Raw genomic sequence first — 12,479 nt, forward strand, 5'->3', positions numbered from 1 at the left:
CGTATATATTAGTTGCGCGAGCTGTTGCATGCTGGTGTTAACAGGGCGAAAGTACCAGGCAGTATGAAACAAAACTGAAAACCACAGCACTCATCGATTATGCGGTGTGACTGTGTCGCTCCGTTGCAACAGTGCTGCATGCTGCTAGCCTTTAGCCTTGCTTTGGAATCTTGCACCGAGTCCGGGTCTGTTGACACGTACGTTCACTGTTGGGAGCCTCTCTCATCCACACACAACACACTAGCTGCAGATAGCACATGACGCACGAGTGCCTCGTTTCCATGAGTGTCCTGGAGATGTTGACGAGTTACCAACGCTCAAACAGCGAGCTAGCCGCACACTCTGACCATTGATTGATTACACAGGCATACTGTTTGCTAATTGACATCCATAGCTCGTGTGATACGTGCGTTAAAATGCAAATAACCAGAATATAGTTGCCCTCTCTCTTATAGTACGGGAAGAACATCGTCGATCATTCCGACCTACAAGTTCTAGAATGGACATAGCTTAGTTTTCTTTTTATATAATCAACACAACCCACATATGGTTTATCGGCTACGAAAGATTAGTATATACTCCTAGAAAATGAAAATAACTAAGGTCACTTATGTTTGTTCTGGCTGTGTTGTCAAAACTGCTATTGGGTTGGCTGTCAAAGTTGTCGTGGTGAGAAATATTGTTTGTCAACTTGGCTGCTGTGTGGTTATAGGTTAAGAAAATGTCTGAAATACTTTTTAAGTTCTAAAAACTAAATTGGTTGTTGTGTTGATTTAAATGTAAATACTTTTTATGTTGTTGTGTTGATCCATACAATTCTTGTTCTCCATACTATTCTTGTTCTCGTACCAACACGAAATAGCAAACTATAACAACAAAAAACATAACAAATCTTAGTTTGTGCAATATCTCAACAACAGTACTAGCTAATGGCCTTGTTTGTTTGCGCGGCGGATTTGGCCCAAGTGGTTGTAGACTTGCTATGGTGGCAAAGCTGCTGTCCTGAGGAAGCGGCTGTGATGTAGCTTCGTTGTTTGACAACGTGGCTGTAGGAGCGGCTGTGAGCCGGTGAAAGGTCTGAAATGCCCCTAAAATGTTGAGATCATTATAATTTGCTGATTCTTAGTTAATAGACTGTTTAACTGGGATTTTCACAAACGGAGAGGGACCGCTATGACGACGATGAGTGGGCAGGCGTTATCGATGACGAGGGACGGGAGAGGTGGGGAGCGGCAGCCGAGACGGGGACGAGCGGGGAAGCTTTGATCCACAGGGGTGCGGCCTACAGCGGTCGTCGGAGGGCTAGATCCGGAGGCTCTGGCTTCCGGTTGTCGGGACAGAGACCGGCAAGGACGGCCGGCGTTGGCAGGGTTGGTTGTGTGGGAAGGCAAGGGGACGCACATGACGCACGAGTGCCTCGTTTATAGTTATTAGTCTCGGTACCTATTTCCTTGAGTGTCCTGGAGATGTTGACGAGTTACCAACGCTCAAACAGCGAGCTAGCCGCACACTCTGACCATTGATTGATTACACGGGCATACTGTTCGCTAATTGACATCCATAGCTCGTATGATACGTGCGTTAAAAAAGCGAAGAATCAGAATCAAATTGCCCTTTCTCTTATAGTACGGGAAGAACATCGTTGATCCTACTGTACTTCCATTCGGCACGTCAGCGGTGTTGTCAGTTAACCTTGGAGTTGCTAGATAGTTCTCAGCTATTTTCTTATTTCTTCGCATGTTTGTTTAGATAAGGCACGAGCCCACGATTCTGTGTGATGGCCGTGCGACTAGGTCTAGCCATGACCGCTGCACGATCGCATGACTCCGATACGGTGGGATGGCGCGGTATGTTCGGATCACGCACTAAGATCGACACGATCAGTTTCCCTTTCTGTTTCAGTGAATAAAAGAAGGGAAAGACAGAAAAAGCTGCACACGTCCTGTCTTAGCCTCCAAGTCGAGCGAAAACCGAGGCAGACTCCAACTCCTCCACAACCAAGGTTTTGGATCTTAAGTGGACATTTTTTTTCTCGAGGGGCACCGGAATTTGCGGTTACCACGGTAACCCTGAAATTCCGAAAAAAATTCGGACGGAATTTATAAACAGATTTTGAATTCAATTTTTTTTAAATCGATATATAAAGTTATTTAACTCCTTATTATCAGCTACGTTACCCTGGCCTTGTGGCTATTCGACAGCAGCTGCACTTGCTCGCTCGTCGTGAGTTCGAGCAATGGTCGCTCCAATAAATTGGCAACATTTTTTCAGTTTTGCAAACTCAAAAAGGGAGTACCTAGAACTCATCTAGATGAGATATAATTCGGTCTCATTTACTTTGAAAACAAGAACAGATATAACCCACGTCAGCACACACGCATCTTATAGCATCACATCCAATGGCTATAAAAGGTGAATGAGACCAAATTATATCTCATCTAGATGAGTTCTAGCAAAACTGACTCAAAAAAGTAAAAACGTGAGCCAGGAGCCAGGAGTCGAATCCGCGTCTCCCAGCAGATGGATGGTTCGCTTTACCACTAGGCCACAACCAGTTCCGTTGGCAGGAAAGAGATGGCCTATATTTAACTATACAGTGAGAGTTTCAATTCAAAATTTTCAAATTATTCGAGATTTTTTGCTCGATATGAGTGTTTCTCGTGGCGGGTTGGTAAATGCAGTAACCGCGCGGAAGCTCGGAATTTCGCTCAGTTACCAAAACCATGTCCACAACTCATTTTTTAGCACAGTATAGAGGCAGACATTCATACATACGTACATACACTCATGTAACGAACGCACGCACACACACCCTACTTCTATGGGCACCTCCGAGAGACTGAGCCGGCACATCATTTTGACATTGACGAAGTCGCCACAAACGCTTTCGTAATCGACGGAAACGTCTAAGCCAACTGAATGCACATCACCGGTAGGCCTGAAATAAATCCAGGAAAATGCGAGCACCAGTGTCAAGTTTAGGACTTGAACTCTGGTGGGCGTGGGCTGAGAATACCACTGTCCTTCTAACCATCCAATCACAGGTTGGTTCGCCAACTCCTCCACAACTAAGGGAAAGAACTCTTGTTAACCCAGACGAACCCGGACTTCTTCATTTGCTCTTCCAAATCGGCTCCATGTTTCCTTATCCCGTAAGCCAGGATATAGAAAGTTCTGGAGCATGTTCGGTCTTGTACACGGATACGTTTTCCATTGGTCTTCATGTCTCGTACTTACATCATATTCATATGAATATGGGTATATTTGTCGATAGTCACCTCGTTGGAGCATGACTTGAACCTATGTTAGGAGAGGCGACGAAGGAAGCGTCTCTACTAGCGGCTTGGATCAAAGATAAGGACACCTCGAGACTCCCCTCCCTTCGGTGAGAGAAGTGGTCGACTAGTGGCTTGGATCGAAGATAAAGCTACCTCGAACCTCCCCTTCCCTTGACATTATCCGAGCCTTTTGATGTCCCCTGGATTTATCCAAAAACTCCAAGCCGTAAAAGGCTCTATGGAGTGTCTCTCCCCTTGAGTTCTATTCAAGTGAGAGTGAAAGGTAACATGCCCTATGTGTGTTTTTGTTGTTGTCGGGGGTGTTATATAGGCTTCATGGTGGACTAGGAAGGGGGATGGTGCATGGTCCAGGGTGGATGATTCCACTCATCCCTCCACCTAATGGGCTTGTTTCTCTTGGGCCATCATCATTTGATTTTTCCTTTGAGCTTCTTCTCGTTGACTTGTTGACTATGACTTGTTGCTTGGACTTTTGTTGGACTTGACTTTGACAATTTTCCCCATAGACGCCACATATAATTAGGTGGGACTCCTGGGTAGGACTAACTATTCCCATAATAATACCATTAGGCTCGCGGGCTCGAGTCCAAGCTCGAGGTCGTCCCGTTTGAGGTTCAAGCCAAGCTCAAAATATATCATCATGTTGATTCGATAATTAGGTTACAATAGAAATTAATAGTAAAAGTTTAACTCCGGAGACCCTTGATTTTGAAATCGACAACTTTTCTTACGGAAGCGGAAGGAGCAATATGAAAAGCATAGCAAAATTGGGCAACTATCCATTCTACATGGCCGTGCGGTCGAATCTTCTACGGTATTACTTTACTATACTAGCTAGAGACTTCCTAGAATTCTCAAATTAATAGAAAAAACATAACCAGTTCAACTGGTAGGTACGATTGTATCACCTCGATATTTCAATTCAATGAAATGCTCTTTATCGGAAAAAATTCTGATGGGTCTAAGGTATAATGGCTCAGATTTGCGATTCGATCGTCATAGCCAACGCTTGATATAAGATGTATTACTTTTTTTAACTGGAAAGGCGGCCCAGGGCGCCATATATTAGACACATCTAAGATGTATTACTTTCAGATATCTGGTCGCTTTCAAAGGGAAAATCATTTTTTTAATACAGTACAGACGCAAGCTCTCATATATACGTGCATACATTCACCCCTATGAATGCAGACACGCACACACTATCCTTATGAGCACCACCGGAAGACTGAGCTTGCATATCATCTTGAAATTTATGAAGTCACCGTAGTCACCTCATCGTCAAGGAGAACGTCTCTTCCCACTGAACGCACATCCACGGTCCCTTTAACCATCAAACTACAGGTTTGTTGGCAAGGAAAACGCTCCACTTCCGTAGGAAAATCTGCTTCTACTTCCGCCCACCCATTGCAACCGATTGAATTGTTTTTGTCAGACTAAGCTCTATTTAAACCCCCCCAGGCCTCAGCCAAAGCAGCACATCACGCAAGAACAATGGGGGCTTCTCAGCTTCTAGAACTCCTACCCCAACAATGGCAGCTTGTGCTAGTCATTCTCCCACTCGTCTCCCTCCTCCTCCTGCACAGGAGCCGGAACAGTTCCAACGGCACTAGGCTGCCACCAGGGCCCTGGAAGCTGCCCATCGTCGGCAACCTGCATCAGATCGGCCCGCTGCCCCACCGGAGCCTGCTGACGCTCGCAAGGCGGCACGGGCCGGTGATGATGATGCGGCTGGGCACGGTTCCGACGGTGGTGCTGTCCTCACCGGAGGCCGCACGCGAGGCTCTCAAGACTCACGACGCAGACTGCTGCGGCCGGTCCCCCTCGGCCGGGCCGCGGCTGCTGTCCTACGGCTACAAGGATGTCATCTTCTCCCCCTATGGCGACTACGTCCGCGAGATGCGCAAGCTCTTCATCCTCGAGCTGCTCAGCCGCCGCCACGTGCAGGCTGCTTGTTATGCTCGCGATGCCCAGGTGCGTACGTGCTTCATTTTATTTAAGACTTTTTTTTGGGCTTACATACTACTTGTAGTATAATACGTAGTCCTCAACCCGCGCAGGATTCGTTTTTTTTCCTTTTGCACAACCATACACCCTGGGTTCATTTGAGAGAGACCGTATAGATTTTCAAACTGTGATAACTAATCTCATGTTTAATTCACATCTGACGGTTAGTTAGCTATAATAGCTATAGTATTAGTTACTTAGAATTGGAGTTTTTGTCACGAAGAGAGAGGGCACATAGTATTTTTTCTGCACTCCCATACTTTGTAGTTGCATTGCATACAGTCTATTTTTTGTGCAACTGATTGAATATCTGAAACAAAATGTACAACTGACCAGTTTGCACATATACAACTTAGAGTAAGTGAAAAACATACAAGAGTTAGACCCTACTAAGTTGGTGGTTGCAGAACACATTCTTTTCCATACATTGAGGCATTGGATTATTCTACTTGTCAATGATTAGGCGGAAAAGCTGGTGAAGAACCTCACCAGTATTGGGCCAAAACCGGTGCCGGTTGCGGACCACATCTCCGCCACGGTGGACGGGATTTTTGGCTCATTTGCTTTTGGGGGAAACCACGCGGCAGAGCAGTTCAAGGGACAGTTGGTCCCCATGATGAACGAGGGCGTGGACATGCTGAGTAGCTTCTCTGCCGAGGACTTCTTCGCCAACGCTGCTGGCAGCCTCTTTGACCATGTTACGGGCATCAAGGCCCGCCGACAGAGGATCTTTAAGAAGCTCGATGGATTCTTTGAACAGGTCATCGAGCATTACGCGAATGAAGACCCCACCAGGAAAAAACTTGACGACAATTGCAGATCAGCACTCGTGGAAGAGCTTATCGACCTCTGGAAGAAGCGCAATAAGATCACTAAGGACCATGTCAAGGCTATCCTCATGGTAATATTAATAATCTACAACTCTTTTTGGGAAGGAAAAAATATTATTTGGTTCATCTTCTTGTGCAACTAGTACTCAAATATACCTTTCTCGTATGAATTCATATGTTTCAGGACACTTTCGTCGCTGGCAATGATACTAGTGCAATAACAATAAACTGGGCAATGGCGGAGCTAATTCGGCACCCAAGGGTGCTCAAGAAGGTACAAGAAGAAATCAGAACTGCGGTAGGGAGGAAAGAGAGAGTGCAAAGCGAAGACATGTCCAAGCTAACCTACTTAAGAATGGTTGTCAAGGAGACCCTACGGCTACGTATCCCGGCGGCTTTGCTGGTTCCAAGGGAGACCTTACGGAAGATTCAGATTGCAGGATACGACATCCCAGCCAAGACAAGGGTTATTGTAAATGCATGGGCTATTGCCAGGGATCCCAATGTCTGGAAGGATCCGGAGGAGTTTTACCCTGAACGTTTTGAGGACACGGATATAGACTTCAATGGGGCACATTTCGAGCTATTGCCGTTTGGCTCGGGACGGCGCATCTGCCCAGGAATGGACATGGGTGTGGCCAACGTGGAATTCATCCTGGCCAACATATTGTACTGCTTCAACTGGGAGCTTCCACCTGGAATGAATATTGAGGATCTAAGCATGGAGGAGGAAGGGGCTCTGACCATTCGAAAGAAGACTCCACTCATGTTGGTGCTGACAAGGTACACTGCATATCAGTGATCAAACCAAATGGTTGGAAATATGACCGGTCACTTCTTCATGTTTTGTTGTATGTGTCATTTGTTTACAATAAGTAAGTTTGTCCGTCTATGCTTTGCGGTTGTTACACTCAATGTATCTTGTAACCTGCTATCAGAAAATGGTACCAAAAGCAAAAAAAATATGGTTGTAGCCAAACGAAAAAATAAGCAAGAGTTGGTTGGAAAACTAAAGCATTATTAGGTTAATCCACCTCAGTGCCAAACATAACTTTGGATGTGTCGCTTTTCATCCTTGTCATGATTCTATGTTCCTTGTTTTAATTAATGTGCTATATCCATATAACTCTAACCTACGCCTATTTGGATCTAACATTTTAAGTGACAAGTTGGATATGTGGTCTGATCTTGAGATTGAAGAACTTGGTACTTTGCTTCTTAAGTCAACCAATTACTTGTATGTTCAATCTTTCTGAAAATGAACACATGCCGCCCGATAGCTCATCGCTCCAGACCATCTCACCGTCCCGGCGAGCAAAGCTGCCACCAGAACAGTCGGAGGCTACCGCCCCAGAGTCCACACACACTCCCTGAGTAAGCGTGTTGTTCACCCAGAGAACACTCGCCATGATGCCCAGCTGCTGCCGTCCGCGTTATACAGATTTTCAGTGAATGGAGTGGAGATGAATTACTACTCCCAATACTGGGCCTTTGGGGGAAGAAGCTCCCTACATTTGTGTTTCTTTTTTCAGAATGGCTAGTTAGCGTTCAGAACCAAGCCATACATACCCTATTCTCTGTCCCATCAATAATGACAGATGCACACCCTTGCTTCGAGATAAGTTTTCAGCGACGTCTCAGCGTTGTACCAACTGCAAGTTGTTCTGTCTTTGCTTTCCATGAACAAGTACTGTATTAGCTTCAGTTTTCCTTGATTGTGCATGCTCCTCGGTTATCTGTTCTTGTTTGCTGGCTACCATATTATTCTTGATTTGCCACAGATACTATTACTAGTAGCTCGGTGATATTTTTAACAATCATCTCCTATCAAATTCTAGTATTGATTACCATTTTGCCGTCGGATCAATGTATTCACCTTGCCGGGCCTTTCTGCCATCCAAGCCATGCAGCCCCATCCTCCTACGCACACCCATAAACATGCGTCCACCGCTGAGCCTCGGCTGCGCCACGTCGCCGAGACCTGCCGCCCGCCGATGTGGTAGATGGAACATCTCTCCTACTTAAATCCTTGCCAGCAAGCACCAGCAACATAATGATGCCCCCAAGAAGGATAATGGCCCCGAAGGCACCGCCATCAATCCATCATCTAACCTCGGTGACCTGGATCTATGGTTTCCCACGGAGCAAGCGAAGCAAAGTGGCGACGAATGCAACTGATGATGCCTTCGACAAGGAGACGACGCCCAAGACACTGCCATCGTCGGTCATGACCGAAGTCGAAGAGGTTTTCACTGCAATCGCGCCACTCCGAATCAACAGTTGACCGGATCCATGTTGAGCCACACCGTGATACCACGTGTAGCCGCCGGAACACCGGCAGGGAACCAACATTCCTCGCCAACCCCTGTACGCGCCGTCGGCCAGCAACGGGCCACAACGATGACGGATCTCGGTGTCTGGACCAGATCCAATGCACACGGCTACCTACCATCGCCAGGGAAACACGCGAGCTCCCGTGGATGATAGAGCGAGTTTCGCTGCTGCACGGCTAGAAACGCCGCCCTGGGCGATGCGCGCGCCCTCCCCTGGCCCCGCCCCAGTAGATCCAGTGGTCACCGCCGCGTCCAGTGCCCGGGCCCCTATGATGTTGTGCCTACCGCCAGTGTGGCCTATGCCAGCCGCAGCGACGGAGGGGAAGTAAGCGATGGATTGCGGCTCTTGGTGGCGCTAGGGTTAGCCCCTGGCACACCCCGGAGAGGCGGCAAGAGGGGATAGGCTTCTTGTTCTAAGAGGTGAGAGAGTTCCTGCATCTGAAAGTCTGAAACCCATAATATCATGGTTCTATCATGCAGATAGCTAACTTCCACGCACCCCTATTAATGGCTAGTTCTTTGGTGATATTCCAGTCCATCAGATGTCCCTTTACGGACTTCTTCCAGGTCAAGTTTGGTCTACCCCGACCTCTTTTGACATTATCAACACCCTATAGCCATCCCCTAAGCATTGGACCTTCTTGAGGCTTGCGTTGTATATGCCCAAACCACCTTAGACGATGTTGGACAAGCTTCTCTTAAATTGATGGTATCCCAACTCTATCATATATATCATCATTCCAGATCCGATATTTCCTGTGTGGTTACACATCTATCTCAACAAAGCGAATCTACGTTACACCTAACTGTTGAACATGTCGCCTTGTAGTCGGTCAACACACTGTGTCATACAACATTGCGAGTCAAATTGCCATCGTATAGAACAGAGGGAGTAGTACATATCAACTCTGTTAACTTTAACAACAGCCATTATTTTGTTTCCGCACCTGTCACACCAGGGACCCATTCTCATGTGGTGATTCAAAAATAGTTTGAGTGACAACAAATCTGCCTACATGAAATTGATTTTGTCCGCCTGTATATTTGTGAAAGCTTTTCTGGGTTTCAGGACGAGTGCTAGGATTCTTGTTCCCACAGGTCAGGTGGTTGTTGATGTTACTCCGAGTAACCACACCATCTATACCTCAAATTTAAATCATTAACATTTTGGAGGAAATTTTAATTATCTAGATCGATCGACAAAAACTGAATCGACGGTGGCACATCTAAAGCCGGCCTGTCATCCCAGAGAGAATAGTGAACCAACTTCATGTGTCACTGATGTCTGGGACCCTGTCATCATTGCCTACCAGCAGTGAATCCTTTCTGAACCTCCCTTCTTCCTCAAACCACCATGACGGAAACCATGAGGCTCCTCGTGCTTGCCCAGGGCCGTAGGCATGCCGTGCTGACGCCCATGACGTGGTCTCCCAGCCGCACCTCATGTGGACCAATGGTGGTCGCCGTTGTCAAGTTCGAGGAGGGAGGGAAGGGAGGTGCCTATCTACGTTCATTGCGGGAATCGGTTCCTGTTAATTAATGTTTGTTCACTTTTGCTTCGTTGCAACCCCTAAAAGCATTGACCGCTGAGATCTCTTTGTACCCCTTAATAATAAATGGTACGATAGTCTTTCCACCCGCGCCGATACGCGGCGCCCTTAGCTGTTTTTCACTTTCTTTTTTTTAAATAGTGTAGGTAATGTGAATTAAGTTCAAGACATCTTGATCTAAGGAGGACCACACTAACCAACTAGGACATCCAATGCTTTTGTGTACGTATTTTTTTTTGTTTTCTTCTACTTGAGTTCGCGGCTGGGCCGGCCCACTGTTGAATCGGCCCTTTTATCACTATTTCTTTTTTATTTTCTCTATTCGTTTTTTAGATTCTTTTTATTTTTCAAAAAATGTCAAATTTTTCAATTTTATTAATAAAGTACAAATATCTGCATGTAAAAGAATTTATATATGTTAGAAAACAGTTTGTTTCTTTCAAAATTGCTCAAATATCATAACACAAACATATTTTACAAAGAGCGAACAAAATTTTGAACATAGACATTTTTTGAAAAAAAGGGAAAATATGTACAAACATATGAAACCAAATTATTTTAAATTTCTGCAAACATTTTTTGTATTTGTGCATGAAAATTTTGAATATGGGATTATTTTCTAAATTCCAAATAAATTTTGAAAGCACGAACATCATTTGAAAATACAGAATTCCCGAAATCACAAAAACTTTGCATGGTGCCCTGGAATGGTGATACAAGGTCCAAGAAATTTTTTGGTCCATTACAATGCTGTCGAAAAAAGGTACTCTGACACAGAAGCTTCCGCCCAACCCGAACACCCTATCCGAACTTTTTTCCCATTTAAATTCGAGAACAATTTTTAAAATTCGCAAACTTTTCTTTCAAATTCAAGACATTTTTTACATTTAAATTCGTGAAAATTATTTAAATTCATAAACTTTGTTTTCTAATTCATAAACGTTCTTTTTCAAAATTGATGACATTTCTTCAAATGTTGAAAGTTTGGGCCGGCCGAGTACGCAGCCACCGGAAACGATGCTGGTACCCGGTTGGGCAATGCCTGAGTGCATTTGTTTCTAATCTATTTGTATGATTTTTTCGATAATTTCCTTTGTTTTGCTTTCTGAACTTTATTATTCGTCTTAAAACCTGTTTTATAATTTGAAATATTTTTGCAATACCAAAAAATGTTATTTTTGAAAAATGTTCTAGAATTTAGAAAAATGTTCCCATTTTTGAAACTTTTGTTCATAAATTTGCAAATATGTTTTTGTTTTAATGTTTTTTAGAAATATAAAATTATTTTTTTGCAAATTGTGTACAACATCAATATTTAGGAATTTATTTACAATTCTGGACAATAGTGGTCATGTTTATAAAATTTTCATACGTAATTTGAAATTCCAAAATTGTTAACTAATTTCAAGAAATAATTCGGATGTAAGAAAATGTTCATCTTGATTGATAATGATAGAAATGATATGAATGAAATGAGACCAAGTTTTACCAGCTTGTGGGCATGCTCATGGCAGGCCTCCATGCAAAATTTGTAGGAATTTGGACACCGAGTGCATGCCGCGTCACATTCGGCTAGTGTTTTGGGTTTTTTCACCAAGAAAACCTTAGAATATGCATAAAATATCAGAACTCAATGAAATTTATCATGGATGTTTGGCATGGTCATGCTAGTGTATGTTAAAAATTTGTGTCCATTATATTGATGTGAGCATTTTTTGAAAAATAAAAAGAACAAAAAGGGGAAAACAAAAAACAACAAGAATGAAAAGGTAACAAAAAATGAACGATAAACCGATCACTGATTGATATATTTTCATTTTCATTTTTATATTTAATAGATGTTCAGAAATTTTAAAGGTGTTCAACTTTTTTATGTGAATATGTTTCTATTTAACCAAAAATAAACAAATATTTTTGTTTAACAAACAATAAACAAACAATTTTTCTATGTAATAGATGTTCAAAAATTTAATTATATTGATGTGAGCATTTTTTATTCAAAAGATCAATTTTTTGACATATCTGTACAAATTTTTTAAATGTGAATATTTGTACTTTATGAACACAATTTTAAAAAGCGAACATTTTTGAAATTTTGAAAATAATTTTATAAGTGTGAGCATTTTTTTAAAAAAAGAAAGAAACAAAAAAGAAAACCGAAATAGAAATAGTGATAAAAGGACCGGTTCAACCGCGAACTGAAGTAGAAGAAAAAAAAGTAAATTGGCACATGTATTATGATGTCCTAGTTGGTTAGTGTGGTTCTTCTTAGACCAAGAGGTCTTGAGTTTGATTCACGTTGCTAGCGCAATATTTTGAAGTTTGATAAAAAAAGTGGCAAAGTGGGTACAATGCCTCGTACGTGTTACATATGCAGATGGATATACGGTTTCATGAAATGCACATACTGCCCTTATACAGTTTGTGGAGGGGGTGTACCAAAGCAGGCCTCTTGTTTGC

The 12,479-nt window shown here is 43.4% G+C and overlaps 1 protein-coding gene across 1 annotated transcript; it reads left to right on the top strand.

The window, feature by feature from the left end:
- Positions 1-4,793: 4,793 nt before the first annotated feature.
- LOC119352727 (4-hydroxyphenylacetaldehyde oxime monooxygenase-like) lies at positions 4,794-7,182 on the top strand. Its single transcript, XM_037619310.1, has 3 exons — positions 4,794-5,273; positions 5,770-6,207; positions 6,321-7,182. The coding sequence occupies exons 1-3, from the start codon at positions 4,794-4,796 to the stop codon at positions 6,936-6,938; spliced, it is 1,536 nt and encodes a 511-aa protein (XP_037475207.1). The 3' UTR covers positions 6,939-7,182.
- The last annotated feature ends 5,297 nt before the right edge of the window (positions 7,183-12,479 follow it).

Source organism: Triticum dicoccoides, chromosome 2A, assembly GCF_002162155.2.
Source record: "Triticum dicoccoides isolate Atlit2015 ecotype Zavitan chromosome 2A, WEW_v2.0, whole genome shotgun sequence".
NCBI lineage: Eukaryota > Viridiplantae > Streptophyta > Magnoliopsida > Poales > Poaceae > Triticum > Triticum dicoccoides.

What these genes read in the sequence shown, in the direction of transcription:
- LOC119352727 (XM_037619310.1), top strand. Translation starts at nt 4,794, where the DNA reads ATGGGGGCTTCTCAGCTTCTAGAACTCCTACCCCAACAATGGCAGCTT. An exon ending in GTTATGCTCGCGATGCCCAG is followed by an intron (nt 5,274 to 5,769) that starts GTGCGTACGTGC and finishes GTCAATGATTAG; the next exon opens with GCGGAAAAGCTGGTGAAGAA. An exon ending in ATGTCAAGGCTATCCTCATG is followed by an intron (nt 6,208 to 6,320) that starts GTAATATTAATA and finishes CATATGTTTCAG; the next exon opens with GACACTTTCGTCGCTGGCAA.